This window comes from Cimex lectularius, unplaced genomic scaffold, assembly GCF_000648675.2.
Source record: "Cimex lectularius strain Harlan isolate CLEC.00 unplaced genomic scaffold, Clec_2.1 scaffold11, whole genome shotgun sequence".
NCBI lineage: Eukaryota > Metazoa > Arthropoda > Insecta > Hemiptera > Cimicidae > Cimex > Cimex lectularius.
Genome location: NW_019392673.1, coordinates 215,996 through 241,103, shown reverse-complemented (window position 1 = coordinate 241,103; position 25,108 = coordinate 215,996). Strand labels below are relative to the sequence as shown.

Below are 25,108 nucleotides of genomic sequence, written 5' to 3'. Positions count from 1 at the left end.
TTAGCTCACAGCCTCATCATAGCTGCTTAATCTTGTTTTCAAAATCTTGCTAAGGATATGCTAAGATCGGTGCAAGGATGTTGGGTTCATTGACTTGCAGACAAAAGCATCTAGAACCATGTGTAAAGTTCTTCGATGAATTTTACCTTTATACGAACTTCCATTAGCAAAGTTTAGTGTACAGCTTTTCAACCTTGTATGCATGTCTCTTGAACACAATTAATATTGCACACTTTAAAAAAAGCCTACACAGAAAATTAAAAACTTTCTCTTACAATGAGTGCGTGAAGGACTCCTTGACTTGATTCTTGAAGCTTAAATTGTCTCAAAATGTATATACATTAATAAAAAAAAAATATCTACCATAAATCTCTACCATTGGAAAAGCTTAACCATATGACCACTAGAAGGAGAAAATTAACACTCAATGAATATAGTGTAAATTCAATGGAAAATGTCTATTAGACTACAACTTTTCATTTTGGCCTCCTTATTCTTGTTCTCTTGAAAAAGCTCATTTAGAATAGTGTAATTTCAAAATTGTACTAAATGGCACTTACATAAAGAATAGTGCAATAATGTTGAGCAAATGTCTGATTTGCAGACAAAAGCGTCTAGGACCATCATTATTCTTGTTCTCTATCAATATAGCCAAATTTCAAAATTTTACTGAACAACACATGGTATGATTGTATGATCCACTCGATCTACATGATGATTTTGGTTCCTACAGCTTGGCAACATTCAAGCACAGTGTTTTTGACATTTTAAAGGTTGTTTAGCCAATTTTCCTGTTTTAGACCATTCATGAACTTTTTTTTTAAGTCCACTAATTCACGTGGTCCGCTTGACCAATATAATATATTACAATTAATTAAGGTTTTTAGTTGAGATAAAAAAGTCAATGGCACGAGTGGGATTCGAACCTACGATCTTCGGCTAGATACGCTGCTGCTCTACCACTTGAGCTATCGTGATCCACTCGGACACCAACTTCCCATCTCAACCACACCTTTTGAATTTTCCCTCCTTTTTGCCATTTTTCAAATGTCGTGTAATCGGATTGGATTCTCGGCAACAAATTTTAAATTTTTTTTTAAGTTTACAAAAATTCTCTGCCTCAAGCACAAAGTTTTTTTACATGTTTTACTTTCAAAAGTTTAAAAACCAGAAGCATTACACGAAAGCATCATTTCTTAAGACCCTCTACTACATTTACCTATCTCAAAATATAACTCATGATAAATTGGGTTTTCGTGCTAATTTTAAATTTTTATTAGTTATTAATAAATGTTTCAGTCAGAGATCATGATAAATACATCGACTGGGAGAACTATGACAAAAGCAGGCTGTCAGTCCTGCTTAAAACGCTCAACTTTGTCGAGACTGGAAAGCACAAATCGTCCTCAACGATAGGAAGCATCGGAATGGTCAGTAGGCCCGAAGTCAATATCGTACCATCCAAAGACAAAATAACTTCTCATGTCAGTGTTGCATTTTAAAATTTTCCATTTTCGTAAATTAAATTTTTATTCTCTTTCAGGTTCAACGAAGAAGCAATAGTAACACATCGATGGTTCAAAATTCGGGAACATTTAGTAAGTATTTTGTTCCTAAACTTTTTTTATCTTTTAATGTTACTTTAGTGTACAATTAATTTCGGTAATGTCTATTTTATTAAATCTGTTTATAATAATTATGACAAACGCCCATTTTATGTTTTATGGTCAAACGTTGCTTTATGTACAGATAAAGCGGAGTATGCTACACATTATTACCCATATTTTTTTCATCCGTAGACTAAACATTGAGATTTATTGAAATCTCTTTTTAATTTATTTTTGTTCATTTAATAATGTAAATAAAGTTTTTATATATGATGTTTGATGTTGGTTTCTGGGTGATGCAGACTTACTGATATGAAGATTGGCATTTCAAAATTTGTATTATTGTATTAATGAGATATATTTTAAATTTTGTGTATATAAATGTAAATTTTGACAAAAAGATGTAAGATAAAAAAAAGAAAAATTTATATGAAATATGTAGAGGGGAAATTATTTCTTAGTTTTTAGTCCTGGTCAAAATTATTACTGTAAAATTTTCAAACCTTTTTTATACAGTTGATTGGTTATAACATTGTGCGCTAGTTACTTAAATATTTAAATTTTGGTTACTTTTAGAAAGAAAAAAAAAACATTGCATCAGCCAGAATTGTATTTTTAAAATTAAGTAGTATTTTAAAATTAATATCTTGTTTACAATATGGGTAGTAATGTGAAGTGATCTCCTTCAGGTTTTGAAACTGTCGACTTTAACGGGCCTACTCTCGGTAATGACCCTTTTGAAAAGTTGTGTGGCTACATTAAGAAGGGATCCCAGATGCAAAACAGGGAAGAAAAGGAGCTTCTGTCATTCTTGGCCTCGGCGGCTGAACATTGGGTGCAAGATCGAATTGTACTGCTCCACTTGAAGGAGGAGAATGACAAGCTCAGCCAGCGTTTGTACATACTGGAGTCAGCCAAGAAAGACATGATGCTGGAAACAGACGAGGTGACTTACACGATAGCCGACAAGATGGAGTCGATGCCTCGTAGTAGGAAAGATATACTGTCTATTAATAAACTCGACGAGTTGAAGGAGCCCGGTTTGATCGAGGCCGTCGAAAAACAGGAAATGTTCGACGCTGCACACAAAGACAGTATGAACTTTCCAAAAAAAGAACTCGACAAGTCAGAAAGAGATAACGCTGAAATGGATCAGGGAAAACCTGAGAATGATCTCAGGAAGCTCGAATCAAATGGGAAAGTTAAAAATGATTCGCCTAATGATGCTGACGAGAAGAAAGAACTACCCGTGTCAAACTTAAAATTTCCGAAGCATCTAAAAAAAAATGGTCCATTAAATGCAAAATTTCGTAGACCTCCTTTCCAGTACTAGTTTCTTATAGTTATTAAAATAATAAAAAATACACCAATTTTTGGATTTTGAGAATTGGTAAAATTTCAGGAATTAACATGGTCTATAATTAAATTGATCCAGATTTTAATCCAATATAAGCAATTTTATTAAATGCATTGTTTTTTTTAAACATCTTACAATAAAAAACAAAACCTATTTTTTCACAATCTGCAGTTAGGCCTAAATAATTTAGTTGGGCCTCGGTGGTTAAAAAAAAAGTGGTCCTGCATGTTATGCTGTGTATATTATTAATGATAATAATAATAGTAATTTACTAAATTTTTTGTTTAAATACAAAATTTAAAAAAATCACGCCTAGCTAGACAGAAAGCAATCTGTCATGGCAGAAAGTGATTGAGTGGGCAGCGATACTTTTGTGTGAGTTGTCCAGACTAGTCACATTCTTCTGGAGAGCATAGTGCGTTTTCACAACACTGGTATTTTTCCTTTTCTATTGTATCGGGTACAAGTTCAGATGAAGACGACGTTGGGTGCATGAAATTAATAAGAAGAGAGAAAAATTCGGAGATACCAACACTTATTTAAATATTTAATTTTTCCTTAATTGCATAAATTATTTCTGTTTAATCATGCATTTTAAGCTAGAGCGAACTCAGTCTATGCTGCAAAGAACAAAAAGCAGAAGGGCGATCGTGCTGGCAGTCTGTGATTTTGTACAATTGGGAGCAATAAATTCCAGAAAAAAAAAAAGTTCGACAGTGATGATCGTGAAATGTAACTTGCCAGCTTTACAGTAATTTTCTTCAGTCATACTTGAAATTGGCCGACTTTCTAAATTTAAATGTTCAAGACTCTGTAGAATTGTTTTATACACCCTGGTTCTAAGGTTGCTAGAACTGAGCATACTGGCAGCAGGAGTACTCGAGGATCATGGGAACTTTTTGTGTTTGAAGAATTTTCAATGAATAAACTGAATTTACCCACTGCAATATCTGGAAATTGCGTACTACTAGATCGCCAGACTGCCTCGATCTAATATCACTTCCTGCTGAGAAACATCTGGCCAGGCCTTACTGTGTATATTTAGGAACTGATATGTACATTATGAAGATCATGATCATGAAGTCACAATTAGTAATGAATAATTTCACAATCTTGAAACACACTGTCATTAAAAAATGTATATAAGCAGCATAAACAAATTATAGCTTTGATGGGAATCCCCTAGGAAAAAATTATCCGTAACATTTTTTCAAAAATTAAAATATCACTTGTCATCTTTGAGTTTTACATATGAATAATTAATTTAAAAAAAGAATTCTTTAAAATATTTTATGACTAGTCAAAACTTTGTATACTGTTTAAAGTATGCGTATTATTTTAAGGAAATCAATTAAAGAGTATTGAGTATAAGAGAGATTTTTCTTTAGGAGACATGGGATGGGATACAAAACTGCAGATTCTGAGAAAGACAGAAATTACAAGTACTAAAGAAAATGAATGCGTGCCACATGTGAGACCGAGGTGTAAAAGTGGGAATTGCCACAAGAATCCTCATGTGGTACCTGGCCCGGTTAGATCAAAGACGAGAACTGTGTTTTTTATCCGAGATCATGATAAGATGACGGAGCCGTGTGATATCAGAATATGTGGAGCGGGAAATGAAACTTTGGGATATATCGAAAACCAAAGAGGAGTCACCGTTCCTATGATTTCAAGTAGTAGAGCCTATAACTAAAATTAAATATAAGTTTTTTGTTTTATTATTACTAGAATTATTCTGACAAATTTAAATTCGGACCGTATTAAATTTTATGCATAAGCGGTACACTGTAAGCTGTTTATTACTATAGCAAACAATAAAACATTGCATCGTCCTGAAACCTCAAATTTTTAAAATTTTCTATTGCTAAAGTTTACTTGTTTTTATTGTTGGAAGTTCACCTCTATATTTAATATAAAAATATAGTTTTTTTAGGAAAAACAATTTTTTTTAGTGGTCAACTATATTTCCTTGTCAATTGTCATCGATAATTCTTAAACTACCTAGATGCTCCTATCTAATAGTAAAACACAACATACGTTGAAAAAGAGAAAATTAGACAAATTTTTGAGAGATGTGAAACTTTTCTAGGAGTCAAGGGCCTCACTCGAGATTGAATAAATGGAATCTCTTCGGGTACCCAAGAGTTGCCAACCAAGAAAGCTTATATTATTCTCAAAAATGGAATTTTTTTAAATGTATCTGTTGTGAATTGATTAATAAAAAAATCATTTGATTCAAAAATGAGTGTACATAATGTTCTTTTTATACATTTGGTATTAATGTACTCTTTTTATTTATTTATTGTTATGTATTTAATATATTAAAAATCATTATCTTTTGTAGATTATCAGAGCTCAATACAGGTCAGAATTGAACAATTAATCGTGATGGTTATTCGCGGAAAAATCTTTTTATAAAAACGTTCCAATTATGAACCATTTTGGAGATTAGCATTTTACAATAAAAAAATCATAACCCATAAATCAGTCAAGATAGAGAAAACTGATAACTCTATTCAATTTAACATGAAAATTTTCATAAGATGGCAATGTTTTATTACCAGCTATCTAAAGAAAATATAACTTATTGTGGTTTTAAAATAAAAAAGTCATTATTTTAATGATTTTGCATATCTTACACTACATTGTTTTTCAACATATTTAGTAGCTGGTAGGCTTCACAAAAAAACTATGTTTTGTAATTGTTAGAGGTGTATGTTCAAAAATGTGAGATCTGTAGTGTAATAATAGTAATTGATTTTAATTCATTTTGTGTAAATGTTACAAAAATGTACACATCTACGATTTTCTTTCATTTTTTACACCTTAAGCTACAATGTTGGAGATCTGCTCTGCCGGATTCTGTTTATTTTATAAAGTGTTAGAATACTTCCTTTTCATTTTACTATGAATATCTTCATTTTCCTTTTTTTATTTATTGCTTTCATGCTTCTGTCTCATCACACATTTGGTGACTATTTCTTGAATCCGAGAGATGTCGATTTTTCCTTTTACAGTAGTTTTACTTTTTTTGTGGCTAGTTTATCACAGTCTCAATCATAAGATTTTCATCTTTTGAAATTTTGAAGTGTAATTTTCTGTAAAAAATTTCTGGCGGATCGGTGCTGAGTTGTGCAAACGGTTGGAGGTTGTGTTTTTAAAATATTTATACTTTTACATCTAACAATATTTTACTTGGTTTCTCCCTTTGTTCTTTTGATACTGGGCAAATAAAATCATGAATTATTATAATACATACATTATTCACCTACCTACAGATTCAACTTTAAATTATAAATAAACATTTCTGGAATAATTTAACAAAAATTTCATATGGCTGTGTAAAATAGTTTTGTTTGTAAGTTTTGTTAATCCATAGCATTGCAGATCTACAGTTTTCTATTTTAAATGTTCATACTAGAATGTAAAAATGAATCTTGTTTGAAACTTGTTAAGTTCGTTAGAGTTCGTGGTCCGGTTGACCAAATAACTTTTTTCAATTAATTAATTTTTATGTAGGTATTGGTTGAGATAAAAAAGAAATCCCGCTTGTGACCCTGATTTTTATCTCAACCAATACCTACATAAAAATTAATTAATTGAAAAAACTTGTTAAGTTATGTTAATCTTCAAAGTTGCAGATCTATAGAGATCTATTTTTCTTCTTCTCAGGGGTAGAGTTCTTCGTTTTCATTTTATTATGAGCATTCCCATTCTGCTGAATTTATTTATTGTTATGCTGCACCTGCCTCATACATTTGTCTATTTCCTGAATCAGTAAGATATTCTTGCTTTTCTGTTACAATTTTTTTTTTCTTTTGTGGCAAGTTTATCAAATCCAATCTCAATCAGATTTTTTTACTTTAACCTTTAAATTATAAATTAAAAAATGTGACAAAAATGTACGAATGTATTATTTTTTGTGAGTTTTCCAGTGCATCGGTCTGATTAGTTGTGCAAATAGTTTGAAGCCGAGTTTTTAAAATATTTATACTTGTACATCTAGGAATATTTTATTCGGTTTAAATTCTCTCTTTGATCTTTTGATACTGGATAAATAAAATTACCATTTTTACCAATCAGAGTAGGTTAAATTTAAATTTAAATTGCAAATTAAACATTTCTGGAAAAATTTAACAAAAAATGTATACGGAAAATTGTAGCTAAACATAAACTTTGCACCTTATGCTACAATATTGCAACTATTTAGATTTCTATTTTTCCTAAATCGTAAAGTTTTCCTTTTCATTTTAATTCAATGCCTTCATTCTGCTGTTTTTATTTATGGTTTTCGACAGCCGCAGCACACATTTGGCAGATTCTATTTTCTGAATACCGAAGAATCCTTGTTTTTCCTAGTGACAATCCTTTTCCCTCTTGTGGCAAATCACATCCAGTTTTAACCAAATTTTGAACGGATAAATCAAGCTTTCCAGTTTTTCACAATTTTAAATGCTTTATTTCTGGTTTTTAATTGGGATTTTTTTTCATTTATTGCTAGGTAAACCCAAGAATAATATATAAATTGTTAGTTTTTAACTTTTAATTTCGCTTCAACATCAAAAATTACTTTTTATATTTTTTATCAGTACATCTGATCAGCATAAAATTGCGCTAAAATCAGAAATTTCCCATCCATATTGAACGCTTTCTTTCAAACTTTTCAATAACAGCATATTTGCTTTATTCTTACTAAAAATGCATTTAAGGAGAAAAAAAATAATTTGGCGATGCTTAGCGCAACCTCAATTTTACAAGAAGAGAATGCAAAACAACAGGAAATAATATAAAGCTTGTTGAAACGACCCTTCATCCGTCTGGCCTTTTGCATGAATGTTCTTCACTGAATATGGCCTAAATTCTAAACGTGCTTGATTGAATAACATCCGAGGATTGATATGACCTCAGCTATTGCGAATCCTCGAAAAAAATAAAATCCGAGGATGTAGACAGACCCAGTGCCAGTTCAAAATGTGTTCAACTCGTGGATAAACATCCACTATCAACTTTAGCATAAAGCTCGCTGCCATTAACCTTGAGATAATATTTGCAGATATGTTCTTTATCCTGAAAATCCAGATAATCCCATATTATTTTTATTTGGTTCCTTCCTAATTACATTATTAATATTTTTTATGTAACGATGATATTGTGGATCTTGAATATCCTCAAAGCAAAATCTTTACCTGTTTCAATTTTTGTTGTTGTTTTTTGTTATTTTCTTGCTTTTCTGTTCATATTTTATTATCTATGTAGACAATTCTTTTAAATGAACTGCTTTTCATTTCGTTTCTGTCATCTACTTGTTTTTTTCTTGCGTACTTAGCAATGTCTAAATCCCGGTGTTTTTTCTCTTTTATTATTCTTCTGATTCAGTTATGCTTGCAATTCAAGGTAATATGCTATACCTTGTACATTGTACCTTTCATCAGCTTTGTTTCGTTGTTTCTTTCTCCTTCTGGTGGTTTAGTTTCTTACTAACTTTTAAATTTCTCTGTATTGCACATTTAAGATTTTTGCTTGAATTTGGGTGTATTTGTATACATATTCAATATAAATATCTTTAACGGGAAAAAGTTGAAGCCAACTAACAAATTTTCCAAGCTAATTTAGACGTTTTTCTCTCATTTTTGTGTATGTATATATTATAAAAAAATTAATTAATTAGTTTAGCATATTTTGTTTTAATTTCTAGATAACAACACTGACAGTTCTTCAAATGAAATGTTGTAAGTATGCATTTATTGAAGCCTGTAAGGTACAAATAATTATAAGTTGTTGATTTTTCAGGACATCCAGTTTAACGTTAGAAAGTTACAATACTATTAACATAAAACAGGAACATAAGATAGAAGGTATTAGCTAAAATAAATAGTAATATAAAAAAAATAAAATAAAATATATGAATAAAAATTCTTAAGGCTTCTAAGTATAGAATAGCTTTACTTTTAAAAGTTTTAAGTAGAGAAAATTTCCTGCAAAATTATATTTTCAAGCGTAAAACGGGATTCTTTAAGAAAAAGTATAAAGTCAGGATATGGAATTGCAGATTCCATGGAGGAATGCGATAAAAATAAAACGATAAGTCTCGGCATGCCGGAGCATGAGCCGCCTATCGCGATCAACATGCTTCCGGCCGCAGATATCGCAAAGAGCTCAGCGGGACGGCTTGAAACAACAGTCAACAAGATCACAAACCCCATCTCTTCTCAGTCTTCCCTACTTCAACACCCACTGAACCTGTATCAGATGGTGGGCTATAACCAACACAACGTTCCAAACGTACAGCTTACATACTGTGTCCCCAACGTGCAAATCGCCTGTTCTAGTCAATCTGATGATGCACAATATAACAACAGTTTTCAACAGGGTAAGATTTCTATGTGAAAAAAAAAATGTCTTGTACCCCAAGGATTCTTTTTGCATGGAATAAGACACTGACACTTATTATTAAAGAAATGATTTGGATTTATAAATTTAAAACACATTACAAAAGAACTAGACAATAAATGTAGTTTTTAAAATTAATTTTCTTAATCCTGTAAATTCATTTCTAGTTGTTTCAAGTGCATCTTTACTTTTAATTGATGTTTATTATTATTTTTTTTTAAAGGTACAAAATGTCCAAATGGAAACCCAGTAAATGTAACAAACGGTGAAGAAGTCTGGAAGAATCCACATGTTAGGAGCACAGTGGTAGGAAGAATAGGAAAAAGTAGAGTGAACAGTAAGGGTCATTTTTGACTTCCTTTTGTTCAATTGCACCCACTCTCATGTTAATTATTATTTTTCCAAACAGAAAATTCGCATAAAATGAGGACGCAGGTGCCGAAGATTGAATCCCTCGACATGGCGCAACACCAGGAGCATTTGGTCTCGAGTTCGAGCCTGAAGTTCCGTAAGATCGCACCGAAAGTAAGCCAGACGATAGCTAACAATTTACAGGTTCAGATGGTCCAGTCGAGCAGCTCCATGATCGATGCAGGTGAAGACATGGAGCCGCTCGTTAAACGGTCATTACGTTCTAGAAAAAGACAATGAACCTGTTTTTATAAATTCAAAAAGTCTCATTTTACAATTGGATTCCTTAAACATTGGATTTTAATTAATAATTGAACCCTTTATTTATTATATATGTGATTATATTAGGGTATAATGTTGTAATTTATTAAAACACAAAGGTTGTAGAATTTTATCAAAATGTGACAGTATATAGAATAACTATATTGTAGAATGTTAATTTTTTCTTTTTGAAGCATAAAAGTAGAAAATCTATAAAATATCATGTATTATATTTGTATATGTGTATGTATGTATTTTACTATACCAAAAACTTTGTTCGAGTTGTGTATAATCTGGAAATGATCTCATTTTACATGCTGTAGCAGTAAACGCATGGATATCATTTGTTTCTTTCGTTGAAACTAAATTGAAAAATGTACAATTTGTTGTTTATTAAACAATTTGAAACTTATATTGAATGTTTTCTCATCTTGTCTTGAGAGCTTCAACATATTGGCTTGTAAGGGACTGCAGTGGCGGAATGGTTAGGGCGTCTGACTCGTATTACCACACTAGAGGTCCTGGGTTCGAATCCTGGCATAGCCCTTGGATTTTTAATTGAGAATAATATAAAGAAAACATTGTTAAATGGTTTGAACTCTTGTCTGTGACACCCAAGTGTAGTAGGAGGTTAGGTTATGCACCAAAAACTTGGGAATAATCTCCAGGAAGGCGCAACCTAATAGTCCTTGTCACTAAAGGAGCTGTAGTTTGGTGGCCAAAACACTGAACAAAAAGATAGACTAGCGTGTATATGTAACAGGGACAATGCCTCAATACAGCAATGGAAACACATGACCTTCCACGCTTACCTATTTATGTACAACAGATGGCTTTTGAGAGTGCCAACATACTCCTGAAATACAAGGAAATAAAGCCATATCTAAAAGGAGGAGCCACCAAAAATTCTGGAGAGAATTAAAAATAAACGAGAAGGCTATAACGATATCTGACAAAATGAGCAAAAAGCTCAACTTTGGCAGAACCTTCCAAGTGGACATATACATTTAAAAAAATCAATTTGTACTATCACAACTGATTTTTCATAATTAATCTCCCAAGTTTCAAGAATGAGCCCTAATATGATACACAGATAGATCAAAGATGGAACAGGGTGTAGATAGGGACAAAAGAGCCGAACTACACCCTAGCAAAGCCCGTTGGAAAAATCCCAACAATTTTCGAGATCCTCATAGAAAAACAAAACATCCTATATCACCAGTTTGGCTCTTGAGCTGATACTACTGCTCCAGTGCTTTCCTTGATGTGGCTTTAGCCTTTGATAGATAGAGCCTGCCATCCAGGTTTGCTGAGGAAGCTCAAGAACATCCTTCCCTTCACTTTCTTCCTCATCCTCTGGTCATATCACTTCTTTAAAGCCAGCCAGCGATACATCCTTTCCTGACTACTATCCTGTTAAGGGTGGAGTCCCACAGGGCAGTGTCCTCAGTCCTATCTTATATTCCACATACACCTCCGTTTTATCTACCTATCCTGACACTACAACCACACTTCTTTAGGTGATATGACTGTCTTATTGCCCAATTAAGATATCGACCTTTCACATCGGTCCTTACAGGCTCAGCTTTACAAAATAGAATCTTGGCTGAAAAGTGGTGCATAAAAAAAAATATATATATCAGGCATAAGCCAAGACATAACATTTACCTTCTGAAGTGGAATAATGCACCCACTATACCTAAATCATTATAGTTTTTCCTTAGTTAATCAAATCCGCTACCTCGGGCTGTTTATCTACAAAAGATTAATATGAAATCCACATAATAGTCTAAAAATGCGGCAAATGACTAAACATAAATTTAAAAAAAGTAAATTAATTTCTGTGATACATGAGAGGGCTTAACATACAACCAGCCATTGATTGAGGTGTCAAACCACTTTACAATATTTTTTCCAAAGTATTCAATATTAGAAATCCATGAACTAAATATGCCAGGATTCGAACACAGGGCACAAGCATGGCAAATCTGTCTGTTGCCCTAACTGCTCAGTGCATTCTCTAAAGTGACTGCATGTTCAAAACTTTTTATGACTTCTAGACAACTATCGAAATGACACTTCACTGGCTGATATGCAAGACTATAATAAAACCTATTTGGTCAAAGGGCATTGAACTGTGGATCAACTAAATTTTTCAACTATAATTCCATCTAGTATTCACAATCCAAAATTCCCTGAAAAATAGTAAACAGTCCCTCGTACATAAACAATCCACAATTAATATTTGTTTGGTGAAAGATGTCATGAAATCCTGATACATGCACATCCAAAAATCCCTTTCATTACACCCCGATCCTCAGTTTCTAACTTAACATTCCCCAATAATCCGGAACTTGTTGTTCAGTTATAAAAAAAATTCTCAAAAATGATAATTTTGGTCTGTCACTGGGCTGGCATGTCACATCTGTTAGCGTTTCACTGTCTCAGAGGGATCAATGAACCTCAGACCCAACACTGAAGATGTTAAAATGCTGAAACACGTCTGACAGACTAACCCGACGATGGATGGTAGGCAGACCAAAATTCAGCACTAATTCTTTTGTGTGGTGATTAGTGATCGTTAATCGATATTTATTTAGAAATTGTGAGATGTGGTCTGGTGTGATGTAGGTTTCAGAAAAACATTTTCTTTATCGTGCCAACGTTTCGATCTTTATTGAGATCATCTTCAGAGCTCAAAGTGTTTGTCTTCTGTGTAATTTTGCCATTCTTGCATGTCGTGTTGAGAGTGCCAGTGAGATATTGCTGTTCTATGTTCATATATATTGGATTTGGCACAAGAATGGCACAATTACACAGAAGACAAACACTTTGAGTCCTGAAGATGATCTCAATAAAAATTGAAATGTTGGCACGATAAAGAAAATGTTTTTCTGAAACCTACATCACACCAGATCACATCTCACGATTTCTAAATAAATAACTAATTCTTTTCTTTTATGTGTTACTCATTTTTATTTGTTGTAAGCCAGTTTCATATTGGCTAAAAACTCTGCCTTGAGACGAAAACAATTTATTTACTTAAATTTTTTTTTGAGTGGGGCTTCTGACATCTAGGTCATTTCAGCCCCCAACTAAGTCTATATTCTATTTACCCTTTCAAACACTACATTCATACAAATAAATACATTCACACACATAAATACATCCATACAGTACACTCATTCCGTTTGGTCGGTGGAATACTTGATATTCCTCCCCCGACCTATACTTAATCTAATCTAGATTGGGGTCGATGGAGTACTTTTATAAATATTCCGCCATCGACCTCGAACACACACTCTTACGCTCTCTACATTCGAGGGGCGATGATGACGTTATATTTCACCCTCACCCCTCACCATTCACGCTAATAAATACATGCACTCAAACAAAACATATAAGACATATATACAATAAAAAAACCCAATTTCCCCTAAAAAGCAGAACAGGGAACTCTGAAACTTGCTACTGTGCTTGAGACCTCTTCTTAAGTCCAGCGGCTTGCCTACACGCTCTCTGTATGGAGCCAAGGTATGACACGCCTCTATTATGTGGGAGCAACCTTTCTCTGCATAAGGGGCACCTGCACGGGCTTAAAGTTATTGCCGAGTTAAGTGATTTTAAACTAGAACAGAATACTTAAAAAGGATTAGATCTTAGGTCAAAACATCCTTTTTTTTTTGCGTGGCAATGTTTTAACTATGAGGTTATATATGAACCCTCAGGGTGCCGGAATTGTTGGAAACAAGCCCATTTGTAAGTGTCGGGTTCAAATGCAGGGCTACTTGATTCGAACCCGGGACCTTTACCTTACAGTGATGAGTGTGTCTCAATGTCTAAACCGTTGCGGCCACCTACACCTCCAAAGACATAAAAGAACTACTGTCAAAGATTTGGATTTTTAACTAACTCAACTGCAGCTGTCTGTTCAGCCCACAGATTTTTGTTTGTTCAGGCTGGGCTGCACATACTAAACCTCAAAAATCACCTGAGAATCCGCATCAAGCTTTAAATTCTTTCTATAGATGACTTGTCTCTGTTTGACTTGTAGTTGGATCAATTTTGGTCAATTAATGCCCACATATGTATTGACATACAATTTCACATTCAGTACTGACTGCTATCAAATAAAATATCAAATAATGTCAAGATTGAGTTTATTTTTATTTTATTCATTATTTTATTTTAATGCACAGTACAAAGCGATTATTCTTGGCTTTTGTGATTAAAAAAAAGATTCCAAAGATTTTGGTACAGAAGCGAGTAGAAGGAAATGAATCACTTTTTCTTTGCATCTTTGAGCCCCGCACCAGCATTGAATTTAAAGAATATTATGTCGCCATCTTCAACGACATAATTGCGACCTTGCTGTCTGTATTTTCCAGCAGCCTAAAAGTTCAAAACAATAACATATTATTTTTAAAAAAAACGAAGGATGAATAAACATACTTTGACAGCGTTTTCAGATCCTTCTTCTTTAAAATCGTCAAATTTCATGACTTCAGCCATGATGAATCCTTTTTCAAAATCTGTGTGGATCCTTCCGGCAGCTCCTGGAGCCTTTGTCCCTTTCTAAAACATGCGTGTCGTTGAATGTCCTGTTGAATTAAAATTTTTTTCGCCATCTTTTTTACCTGAATTGTCCAAGCTTTGACTTCATCAGGGCCGGAAGTAAAGAAATACTGGAGTTGAAGGGCTTTATAACCTTGAACGATTATCTTATCGAGGGCACTATAAATGTTGAAATTATTTCAGGAATATTATTTCTGATTTAGGATGATCTACCTTGTTATCTTATGCTCTTCTAAATACGCTTTTCTCTCAACTTCGTCCATATCTGCAAGTTTATTTTCAAATACTCCAGAAAAAGGTATTATTATGGCACCTGGGTCATTTTTATCTATGTACTCCTTTATTTTTATTAACCTTTAATAAATTTTTTCTTCAAATAAAAGTTAAAATAAACAATAAAATATAAAGCAGTACCATTTATTCTTCTTTCGGATGTAATCTTTCTCGGAAAGATTTACTAAGTAGAGAGCTGGCTTGGTCGTAATAAACATGTATTTGTTTAAAATTTCAATCTTAAACAAAAATCAAGTTATAAAGAAAATTACTTATTAGAAAACGAACATTTTAATTTTTATTACTTCGGCTGCACTCCAATCTGCAAAGCGGAGGTGGTGTTTTTCTTCGACAAGGATTTGCTTAATTTTTAGTAGTGCATCCTTTAAAAAAATATAGAAAAGTTATATGTTTGACGATGTTAGTCATTGGTGTTCTTACATATTCAGGTTTCAATTTTTTATCTCCACCTCTTGCCACTGTCCTTTCGAGTTTTTCTAAGTTTGTCATAAGAAGTTCTTCATCCTTCAAACGAAGTTCTTCACTGATTATATCCAAATCTCTTAATGGGTCCACTTCCCCTTCGATATGAGTTACATCGTCGTCATCAAATGCCCCTGAACAAATATAAAAGATAGCTTTGTAATAATTTATCTTAAAATGTTGAAATTGAAAGATGTTGGTTATAAAGAAAGAAAGAAGAAGGAAAAAAGACAGGGTGAATTTTATTAGTATTTCTTCAACAAATTATCCCTAACAAGGTCTGAGTGTGGTATTTGTAACAAGGTTCTCACGGGTGAGTCCATATGTTTCTTGTGGTCATAAGCCACAGGCCCACCTGTCACACCTTCAGGAATCTGTGGTTACAAAATCTTTCCCCCTTATTTTTTTATACTCCCCCACTTGATGAAAAATTCCTCACCTGTGATATGAAGGATGATTTTTTTTTTACTTTTAATTTGACGAACAAAAGGCAAATAACATTACTGTAATCTTAGGTTAATTTTTTTAATATGTTAAAAAAATGTACGTACTGCACATGTGGAATAATGCATCACAAGCTCTGATATGCGAAAGGAAGGCATTTCCAAGTCCTTGACCTTCTGAAGCACCTTTGACCAATCCAGCAATGTCCACTACATTGAGAAACGCAGGAACTTTGCTGAAAACGAGTAGGAAAAATCGTACACGAAATTCACAGAAATACTCAATTGTCATACCTTGCAGGTTTGTAATATTCGCAGAGGTAGTCAAATCTCGAATCAGGTACAGGAACTCGACGTACCTAAAGCAGCAAGATTCGGGTCAACACACTTTTGTCCATTTGATTCAGAGAAATTGTACAGAATAGAATACTTATTTTCATTAGGGTCAATTGTGCAGAATGGGAAGTTTTCAGCAGCGGCTTGGCTCTTTGTTAGTACGTTGAAAAATGTGGATTTTCCTACATTCGGAAGGCCAACGATTCCCACCTTCAGGTTCGTCCCGACCCTTCCAATTAAGGGTTTCTTCTCAGGGCCTTCTACCTTTTTCGGAGGCATCCTGTTGGCAAAAAAAAAAAATCTTTAAAGCTTCCTTTATAAACTGACAGAAGTGTATGAGTCATTTAAAGAAAAATAGGGTTTATAATTCAGCCTGTAGTCAATTAGTGCATATTCAGAATCTCAACTGTAATCTTGAGCCACTGTACGACGGAGCTTGGAATTAGGTAAAATTATACACATCAAGGTTTGAACGTTTGCATACTTGCACCAATCAAAACTCATTCTAGGGACTTGCTAATGGGGCAAATAATCCTAATGGCTCAAGATAATTATTTAACTCTTAGTGAGCGAGCATGGTGAATTCAAAAAATATTTATTCAACACCAACGATAATTTTTAGAATTTTTATATCGATTAAACTTTGATAAATAAACTGTTTTTGTTTTCTGTTTTGTCCAGTTGCTGAGGCTTAAGAGATAATACACAGGGGCAGTGTGATTGAGGCAAATATTCCGGTAATTATAACTACTCGCGCAACGATTGAAACTACACTATCGGATGACAATGAACAAGATATGACCTTCGGGTCATCTTAGAAAAGTAAGTATTAATAAGCTTTCAAGTCAATTCAAATTTAACAGTGATTAACTGATTAAAAAATAAAAAAAGTTTCGTTATTGAGAGGTAGGATAATATTTAAAGCCGTATATTAAAAACAACAATTGATATCATTTCCATATGAAATCCAAGCTTAATATAACAAGGCTCAATATTTAAATTAGCCCTGTTTTTTTTTCATTCGTAGTGTTAAAGACATTTTGTGGTCAAGAAAGAGTCAAAATGTACCTGAGGAGGATAATTGTAGAGCAATTGTCAAGACCGGCCACGTAATAACTATCATTGTGCCAGGTACACCGGGCATTCAGACGATATCCAAATGGGGTGACGGAAGGGAGGAGTGGAATAGCATTCCTCCGGCCATACTCAATTCGTCCTACCTTACGAATAATGCCCAAGTGATTTTAAAACATTCCCCGCGTCGAGAGCCAATTATGACGAGATGAGAAAAGGTTGCAAAGTTATTTCTACCTAGGTGAATCGAGAGGCGGAGATAAAATCAGTGGAATAGGCACTCCCCTTCACGCCTACCTCTTTCTATCTACTTGTAATAACATGGAATTCGAAACGAAGGACCACCCCCATGTTTAACTCAACCCTTCATCACATCACCTAGCTCTTTTTCCTTCATCCTGATAAATGTTTGGACGTACTAATAAATAATTATTGTTAATTTCAAAACAATATTCTAAAATATGATTCTTTTTTCACACAAATAAATATTCAATTTAGTATTAATCAAATTTAACAAAAAATTAAATTGTAATGAATTTTAAATGACAACAAAACCAGCTAATTCCAGAAGAGAATGAAAGAACAAGATCGCTTTATTCTATTCATATTGTATCATATAATTTAAAAATTTAATGAACAAACTTGATTATAAAACAATTTTAATTTGTTTTTCTTTATTTTTCAAATGAATAACACAAACACAATCATTCATTCATTCTATATCTCTCTCTAGCTCTTTATCTTACTCTACCGCTCACTCTCTCTCTTTCACTCACCCATTTCTTACTCTCTTTCTCTCTCTTTCTTTCTCTTTCTTTCTATTTATCTATCTCTCATTCTCACTCACTATTCTTATCTCTTTCTAGCTCTTTCTCCTTTTCAGTCACTCCCTCTCCCTAGCTCTCACTTTCTTGCTCGATCTATTTATCTATCTCATTGTCGCTCTACAAACATCACACACATACATACATACACACACACACACATGCGTGCGCATACCCTCTTACATACAAATATATATCAAAAGAAAAGTTCCTAAAGTTTTGTCCGACTACCAAACATCTTTGGGATATTCAATATTTGTGAATTTTTCATGAATCCCCTCCCAATTTTGGGTCAAAATTTGAACTTTACACCAACAATGTTTTAACAAATTTTAACTTAAAAATGAATATAAGACTTCATTTTTTACTAATGGAGTAATAGAATATTTTGACAGACCTATTAAAATAAAAATAACAATAATAATAGAAGAATGGTTAGGGATGGTAAAGTGAAGATTGAAAGAACAAAAACCCTGAAACTACTAACTTTAATATTGCATCTGAATCTCAAATAAAACAGAGTGAGGACAGGAGTCAATGGCCTAAATTGGACCTAGCAACCTCTAGGCCGAAGCTGTCAATTTCCCAAGCTGATCCATAAAATAGAACTCTGTGTACATGAAATTTTTAAAAAAGGATTAAAAGGTGCACAGATCTCAGGCAGCCAAGAAAGCAGCACTGAAGGTCTTAAGCTCGATTTCCATTGCACAAAAAAATCACTCACGCATATAAACATGAGAATCACTAGTGAAACGCTGTCTCAGATTAACCATTTCCATGAGGCGAAACAAGGTCAGAAATAAAATGAGACATGCCTTTATAACTACACCAACTGCTGTATCAGTTTGCTATCACGGCGATACTTTTTGTCTTTGTCCCATTTTGATGCTCATTTCTTTTCACGCATCAACTCTCTTGTTCTTGTAAAGATGAGTTTTATCTTTAGCATCCCACAAAAAAACAGTAGCTGTGATACATTTATACAAATGCAGTCCCCCTGGTTCATTCTCATACTCGAGACCATCGAGTTAACACAGAGAGAAACAAGCAAAGCATACCACTTTGATGCACATTAAAAAAACCAACACCTGGTCGGCTCACTCCAAAACATCCTCGCACCAAAAGTTTCATGAGTGATTTTCACGCTTTAGACCCGTCCTCCTTCAGATCATGTAAAGCTCCTGGAAAATGTAACCAGGCAATTCTGATGAAAGTACATGGGGAAAGTACATGACACAATGGGGTTGAAGACAATTAACAGGCCGACAGCAAAAGCAGGAACTCTCACATACTTTGGACTGGAAGCGCAAATTGGCCCCAAATATTGCTAAAAGCATAACTGATCAAATGGATAGAGAAAGAAATGACACTGGACTCAGTCGGCATAAATTAAGAAAATAATAAGCTTTTATATTCACCATTGCTGATTCATTATTGCCTTAAAAAAAAAAATTAATTAAAAAATGGAATATGCCCTTTGTGCAAAGCCTTAGCCTCTTCTGAAATTAATGCTTAACTAAATAAGCAAAGGGGACCACTGGAAAGTGCCAAACTACCTTAAGGGTAGTGCAATTTTTGAGGTTTTCAAATAAAGAAGGGCCTAGATATCCTGGATATTGATAAGTGAACAAAAATACAATCAACTATCCTGAACTTACAATTTTCTGTTCTTACACAATTTAAATAAGTTTCAAATTTTCCATTTAAAAAGAAATTGATCTTAAAATATTCAATGAATCCAGGCGTGTTATATTAAAATTAAGTAGCCATGAATTAAGCATCAAAAGTGTAATAATGTCTCAAGCTCTTTTCAGCTGGTGTGGCCAGAACCACGTACGGACCAGAAAAAAAAGAGAGGAATGAATAACAGCCTGAGGTTTTACAATTTAGTATTGAGAAGGGGTGTTTCACATGTCAAACCCATAATTTTTGCAAGAGCGGTCGACATTTGGTTTCTTATGAAATACTGTTATTATATCAATTAGTGGTACGTGGTTAGGAAAGTGACATGAGCGGGTGTGTGGTGGCGATGTCACAGCTTGTCTCGTCTAAGATATTGAACCTGACTATTTCTCTTTTCTGTACTATTTGTAGATTATACTGCTTATAAACGATAAAAATTTCCAAGTTTATTTTTAGAAATTGTTGCACTGTGTGTAGTAATAATGGAAGTTTAGGAATTTGATGACCTTGTTTATTTCCTTTATATTGGCCTATTTTATTAAAACTTGTTGCATTAAGTGACTAAACGTTATTGTAGTGATTTGAGTTTTTATAATTTAATTTTTTTGTTGATTTGCAGATTTATCAGAAGATAACTTGAGCACAACTCTGAACAGAGATATTCAGTAACTATCTTAAATAAAAGTTTACCATTTTTACTATGAGCTTTTTTTAAAATATATATTTCCATTGGAAATACTGCCTACATGAAGTATGTACGGTATCCCAAGCAGGGGCAGGAGAGAAGAGACACTGAGGACCAACACCCAGAAGCTGTTAGGGCTCCCTCCACAATCAATGTGTATTTTAAATTTTCATCTTAGGGTAGATTTCACTGTGCTGCAATTAAAACTGTATCAAAAATTATTTAGACAGAGTTGAAATAACATTTCTGCCTTGATCGCTCCCTGATCATCCTGTCATCTCTTGGTTTATCTGTTGCCATGTTGGAATTTCACTACTCTCAGTCAGGCATGTCGTCACCTCACTGACCTCACAATAATATTTCATGGTAAAATAAAATTATTTAACAATATATAGATGAAAGGTTTTTTAAAACAATGCAAACTATGGCAAGAAAAATCTAGGATTTTAACTACTTATCACGTATTGCTCATGATGCATTACATTTTTCATTTTCATCAGCTTATTTATATACAATTAAAATTAATGGGTCGTAAGATAATTAATCTGAATATACAACTGAACAGTTTATGATAGAAAATTGTTAATAGCTGCTTTTGTCACAGTTTATGTAATAAATATAAAGAATGAAGATGTCCCTTGGGAAGGGGGGTGTAGGTGGTTGTGGTTTATACATTGACAACGTTGGTCATCACTGTAAGGTAAAAGTCCCAAGTTTGAATCCAGCAGCCCTGCTTTCGAACCTGACATAAATGGTCTCCCCCCCCCAAGGATTATGAACCCTTGTTAAAAATAACTAAGATGACCTCTTTGTGGAAACAGCGTTTGACAATAAACTTTATAAGCACATGGTTATTAATTATTAGGATTGTTGGAACTCTAACTGAAAAAGATTGCTAATTAATATTAAAGAAATTAAAATGTGAATATATTGTTCAATTTCCTTTTGTGGTGTGTAAAAAAATAAAAATAAAATAAAATAAATAAAAATAAAAAGTTTCTTTTGGCGGTCTGAAGTAGTGAAATGGGGTGAAGTTCTGTCAGTAATTTTAACAACATACCAACCACAAATAAGTTTTAAAAATAAAATTGATTAATTAAAACATAGTAGAAATACTGTTTGTATTCTAAGCCATCAATTGTATATTTTTTCTCTCTTTAATTTTGACATAACGGATCTTAGAACAATGCTTTAAACTTGTTCTCGATTCATAGGCAGTTTGCCAGTGCTGGTATTTAAATATAGCGCAGAGTCTGTACAAAGGCCGAGCAGGGAAATTTACAATTTTGTACATATTCCAGCAGTTTGGCCCAGCCTACAGGCTCATCACGAAACATACCTCAAGAAGGAAATTTCACAATAATGAAAGAAATCAAGTTAATGTTAATATTATGTTATTTTATGCACAAACATGATAGGAAAACCAAGCTACAGACTGATGACCAAACATCAAATATTGACAATTATATTATTATTAAATGTTAAAACATTGAGGATAAGCAGATCATAACAATTGGAAACGAACAAACTACAAATGCAAATATTGTTTTATTTATGTTTAAATTTCCCGCCTATAAATTTAAAAAAAAATTATTTTACAGAGGTCTGGAATTTTTAAATTGTCAACTTGGAAAATGACCATTACTACCTTTACAGGAATAGTTGGCTTTTGTGTATGTTAAATCTATTGGATTTTTTAAAAAATTATTTACATAATTTTCTATTTATTGGCAACGTTCTAGTATTGAAGTTTAAGTTTAATGCACAGCCGGTAGCTCATTGACAAGAGTTATGCTCCACCTGGACCCAAATATGAAAATGTAATCCACCTATTTAAAGATTTGTATGCAAAGTATATTATTTTTAAATGCTGACCATAAAACCAACTTAAGAAAGATAAGCAATACGACACACAGATTTATATATATTATGCAGGGTGGGCGACAGAGACCCGAGGGGTTAAAAGCCTAGGCAGGCCCGTACCCCATCCCTAAAAGGTCCGGGACTTGGTCGGCTCACGAGTCCTGCATAAACCTCTTGGACCTGTTTACAAACCCCAAGATTTTGGACCATTTTATCTTGGGGAGTGATTTGTCAATGTCCTCTCCTTCAAAAGTTTCAAATCTATCCCTGGCATACCTATTACATTCTGCGAGGTAGTGTCGAGCCGTTTCTTCTTTTATTTCACAGAAGTGGCAAAAGGGGTCTGGTAGAATACCCATTATGAAGAGGTTCTTCTCAAGGGGCAATGGCCCGTTAGGATACCTATCAGCCTCCTTATTCCCCTCCTTGAGTTAGAGAATAACCATTTCGCTTCTTTTGGTTTGATTTCCTTCAGAAACTCCTTCGATTGCCTATGTCCGGGGGACAGATTCCATTCGTTCAGGAATTGTTTCATGCCCCAGCAATTAATACTCTCTTTCGCTGTGCTGACACACAGGTTTAGTGTGAAAATTCAAGATACGATATCAATCTGTCAGGGGCATCCTTTCCTCTTATATTCCAGTAAAAACTTAGAGTCCCAGAAGGAAGTATTCTTTAACCGATTCTTTTTGCCTTGGTTAAATAATACTTAATAATATACCTGCCAAAATTCCTACTCCCCTAAACACAGTCATCTCCACCTTTGCTTATGACATGGTTATCTTTTTCTCACTTCATCCCATCCATTGTAAGCTCATATCTTCAAAGACACCTTTGAACGATAGAAAACAAATTTAAGTCACTTTCACATTAAGTGACAATGTGAATTCAATTAAGACTGAATGACAAACTGATACCAATTTCTGGTATAGTTGATACCTGGACTGAACATTGACAAAGACTAATTATTCAAAAATCGTGAGATGCGGTCTGGTGTGATCTCACAATTTCTGAATAATTATCGTTTAACGGTCACTAATCACCACACATTGACAAAGACATGGAACCATACATTTGCCCAGAACGACAAGACATGAACAGCCATTGCAAAGTCTTGCTACTACCTTTCAACCATCGATCTCAACATCGCATTAACAACAAATTTACTCATTTGTCCAATATGGATATACAGAATGTAAGTTTATATATTAAATATTTAATTTACACAATTGTTTCCGAACCCATAAACTACAATTTTTCCAATTAATTTGTTCTCTGGTGTGACTGGGGCTCAGAATCAAGAAGCCCCAAATTATCAGCATAGGTTAACATTAAATTATTTGTTTCATAAATACAAAGTATTGTTCCTCTCTAGTTGCAATTTTTTTTTCCAATTGCCTAAATTGGCATTTAAGTTTAATAAGGTCTGACATTTATCAATCGATTTATGCTTGTCACATTCCTCAACCAACACCCAATTTCCAATAGCATAACAACTTTTAACTTTGCAATGTGAAGCTCGTCGACAGATTTATGATTTTCATATTTCATCAACGGTCTAACTTCAAAAATTTAAGGCCAATATTTAAAGATTCTTATGAAAAATGTATACACTGTTTTTCGAGTGATTTTTAAATGCTGGCCATCTGTAAAGCCGATCTTGTTTAGCAAGTCAAGCTCTGTGAAAATTATTTCATGATAATTATTTGAAGCCAACAGGTTTTTAACATTGCCATTTATGTTTAATGCAGTCTGAAATTTGTCAGATTTATGCTTTTCATATTCCATCAAACCAATGTCCAAGTTCAACAATTTAAGGACAATATTTAAAGATTCTTATGAAAAATTTATGCACTGTTTGGCTGTTGTTTTAAAATGCTGACTATGTATAAAACTGATGTTGTTTTAGCAAGTCAAGCACTGTGAAATTTATTTTATGCTAATTATTTGAAGCCATATAAAATATTAAATATCAAATATGTTCCTCTCTTGTAAATGTTTTTTTCTTACAGCATAACAGGTTTTTAACATTGACATTTAAGTTTACTGCAGTCTGAGATTTATCGTCAGATTTATGCTTCTCAAATTCCATTAAACCAACGTACAAATTTGACAATTTAAGGCCAATATTGAAAGATTGTTATGAAAAATTTATGTACTTTGGATGTTTTTTTAAATGCTGACCATCTATAAAACCGATGTTGTTTAAGCAAGTCAAGCACTGTGCAATTTTTTTTGTTAATTATTTGAAGCCCTATAAAGCATTAAATATAAAATACGTTCCTCTCTTGTAAATGTTTTTTTTCTCACAGCACAACATGTTTTTAACATTGGTATTTATTAATCCATATAAAATTTATTAATTATAAAAAAAATTATGCACTGTTTGGATGTTGTTTTTAAATGCTGACCATTAGTAAGAGCAATGTTGTTTAAATGGGACAAAATTATTTATATACTATCTATTGTATTATAAGTTATTTGAAGGCTTGTGAAGTTTATGTTTTAAATAAAAAATAATATGTCCCTCTCTTGTTGCAAATGTGTTTTTTAACAGAATAACAACTTTTTAACATTTTAGCAAAGAGGCGAAGGTAACAGAACCTCGCCGGCAAATCAAAGTCAATCCATTTACAGACGAAAGGAAGGCCAACAATGTTTAAAAACAAAAGATCAAAGAAATATTTCTCGACTCGCCTTTAGATCATAAAATTTTATACAAAAAGACTTACGCAGTTTTATACAATAAACGGGCGAAATGATCCGATAAACCAGATAAGAAACGTGGTCGTTGCGCTGTTACAGGATGGAGCAGGTTTCTTTACAAACTCACAGAGTCA

The 25,108-nt window shown here is 33.3% G+C and overlaps 2 protein-coding genes across 9 annotated transcripts in view; one reads left to right on the top strand and one right to left on the bottom strand.

The window, feature by feature from the left end:
* The window catches only part of LOC106669372, a 24,984-nt gene extending 4,566 nt beyond the window's left edge, over positions 1 to 20,418 (top strand). Inside the window, exons 4-13 of one of the 8 annotated variants that reach the window (XM_014398805.2) lie at positions 1,300 to 1,484; positions 1,544 to 1,598; positions 4,353 to 4,640; positions 8,663 to 8,696; positions 8,758 to 8,822; positions 9,017 to 9,337; positions 9,581 to 9,694; positions 9,767 to 9,882; positions 16,821 to 16,961; positions 20,340 to 20,418. In XM_014398805.2, coding sequence (XP_014254291.1) covers positions 1,300 to 1,484; positions 1,544 to 1,598; positions 4,353 to 4,640; positions 8,663 to 8,696; positions 8,758 to 8,822; positions 9,017 to 9,337; positions 9,581 to 9,694; positions 9,767 to 9,882; positions 16,821 to 16,841 — 1,199 coding nt within the window. In that variant the 3' untranslated portion in view covers positions 16,842 to 16,961; positions 20,340 to 20,418. Of the gene's footprint in view, positions 1 to 1,299; positions 1,485 to 1,543; positions 1,599 to 4,352; positions 4,641 to 8,662; positions 8,697 to 8,757; positions 8,823 to 9,016; positions 9,338 to 9,580; positions 9,695 to 9,766; positions 10,442 to 16,820; positions 16,962 to 20,339 lie in introns of those variants that run through there. The other 7 variants (XM_014398809.2, XM_014398810.2, XM_014398804.2 and 4 more) reach the window with 7 other exon arrangements.
* On the bottom strand, positions 14,173 to 25,108 carry LOC106669374 (obg-like ATPase 1). Its single transcript, XM_014398811.2, has 11 exons — positions 25,001 to 25,108; positions 16,238 to 16,419; positions 16,098 to 16,158; positions 15,912 to 16,039; positions 15,319 to 15,494; positions 15,183 to 15,260; positions 15,019 to 15,116; positions 14,818 to 14,958; positions 14,667 to 14,763; positions 14,482 to 14,604; positions 14,173 to 14,421 (listed from the first exon to the last, which is right to left on the bottom strand). Exons 2-11 carry the CDS (start codon positions 16,416 to 16,418, stop codon positions 14,311 to 14,313), a joined length of 1,194 nt encoding a protein of 397 aa, XP_014254297.1. The 5' UTR covers position 16,419; positions 25,001 to 25,108; the 3' UTR covers positions 14,173 to 14,310.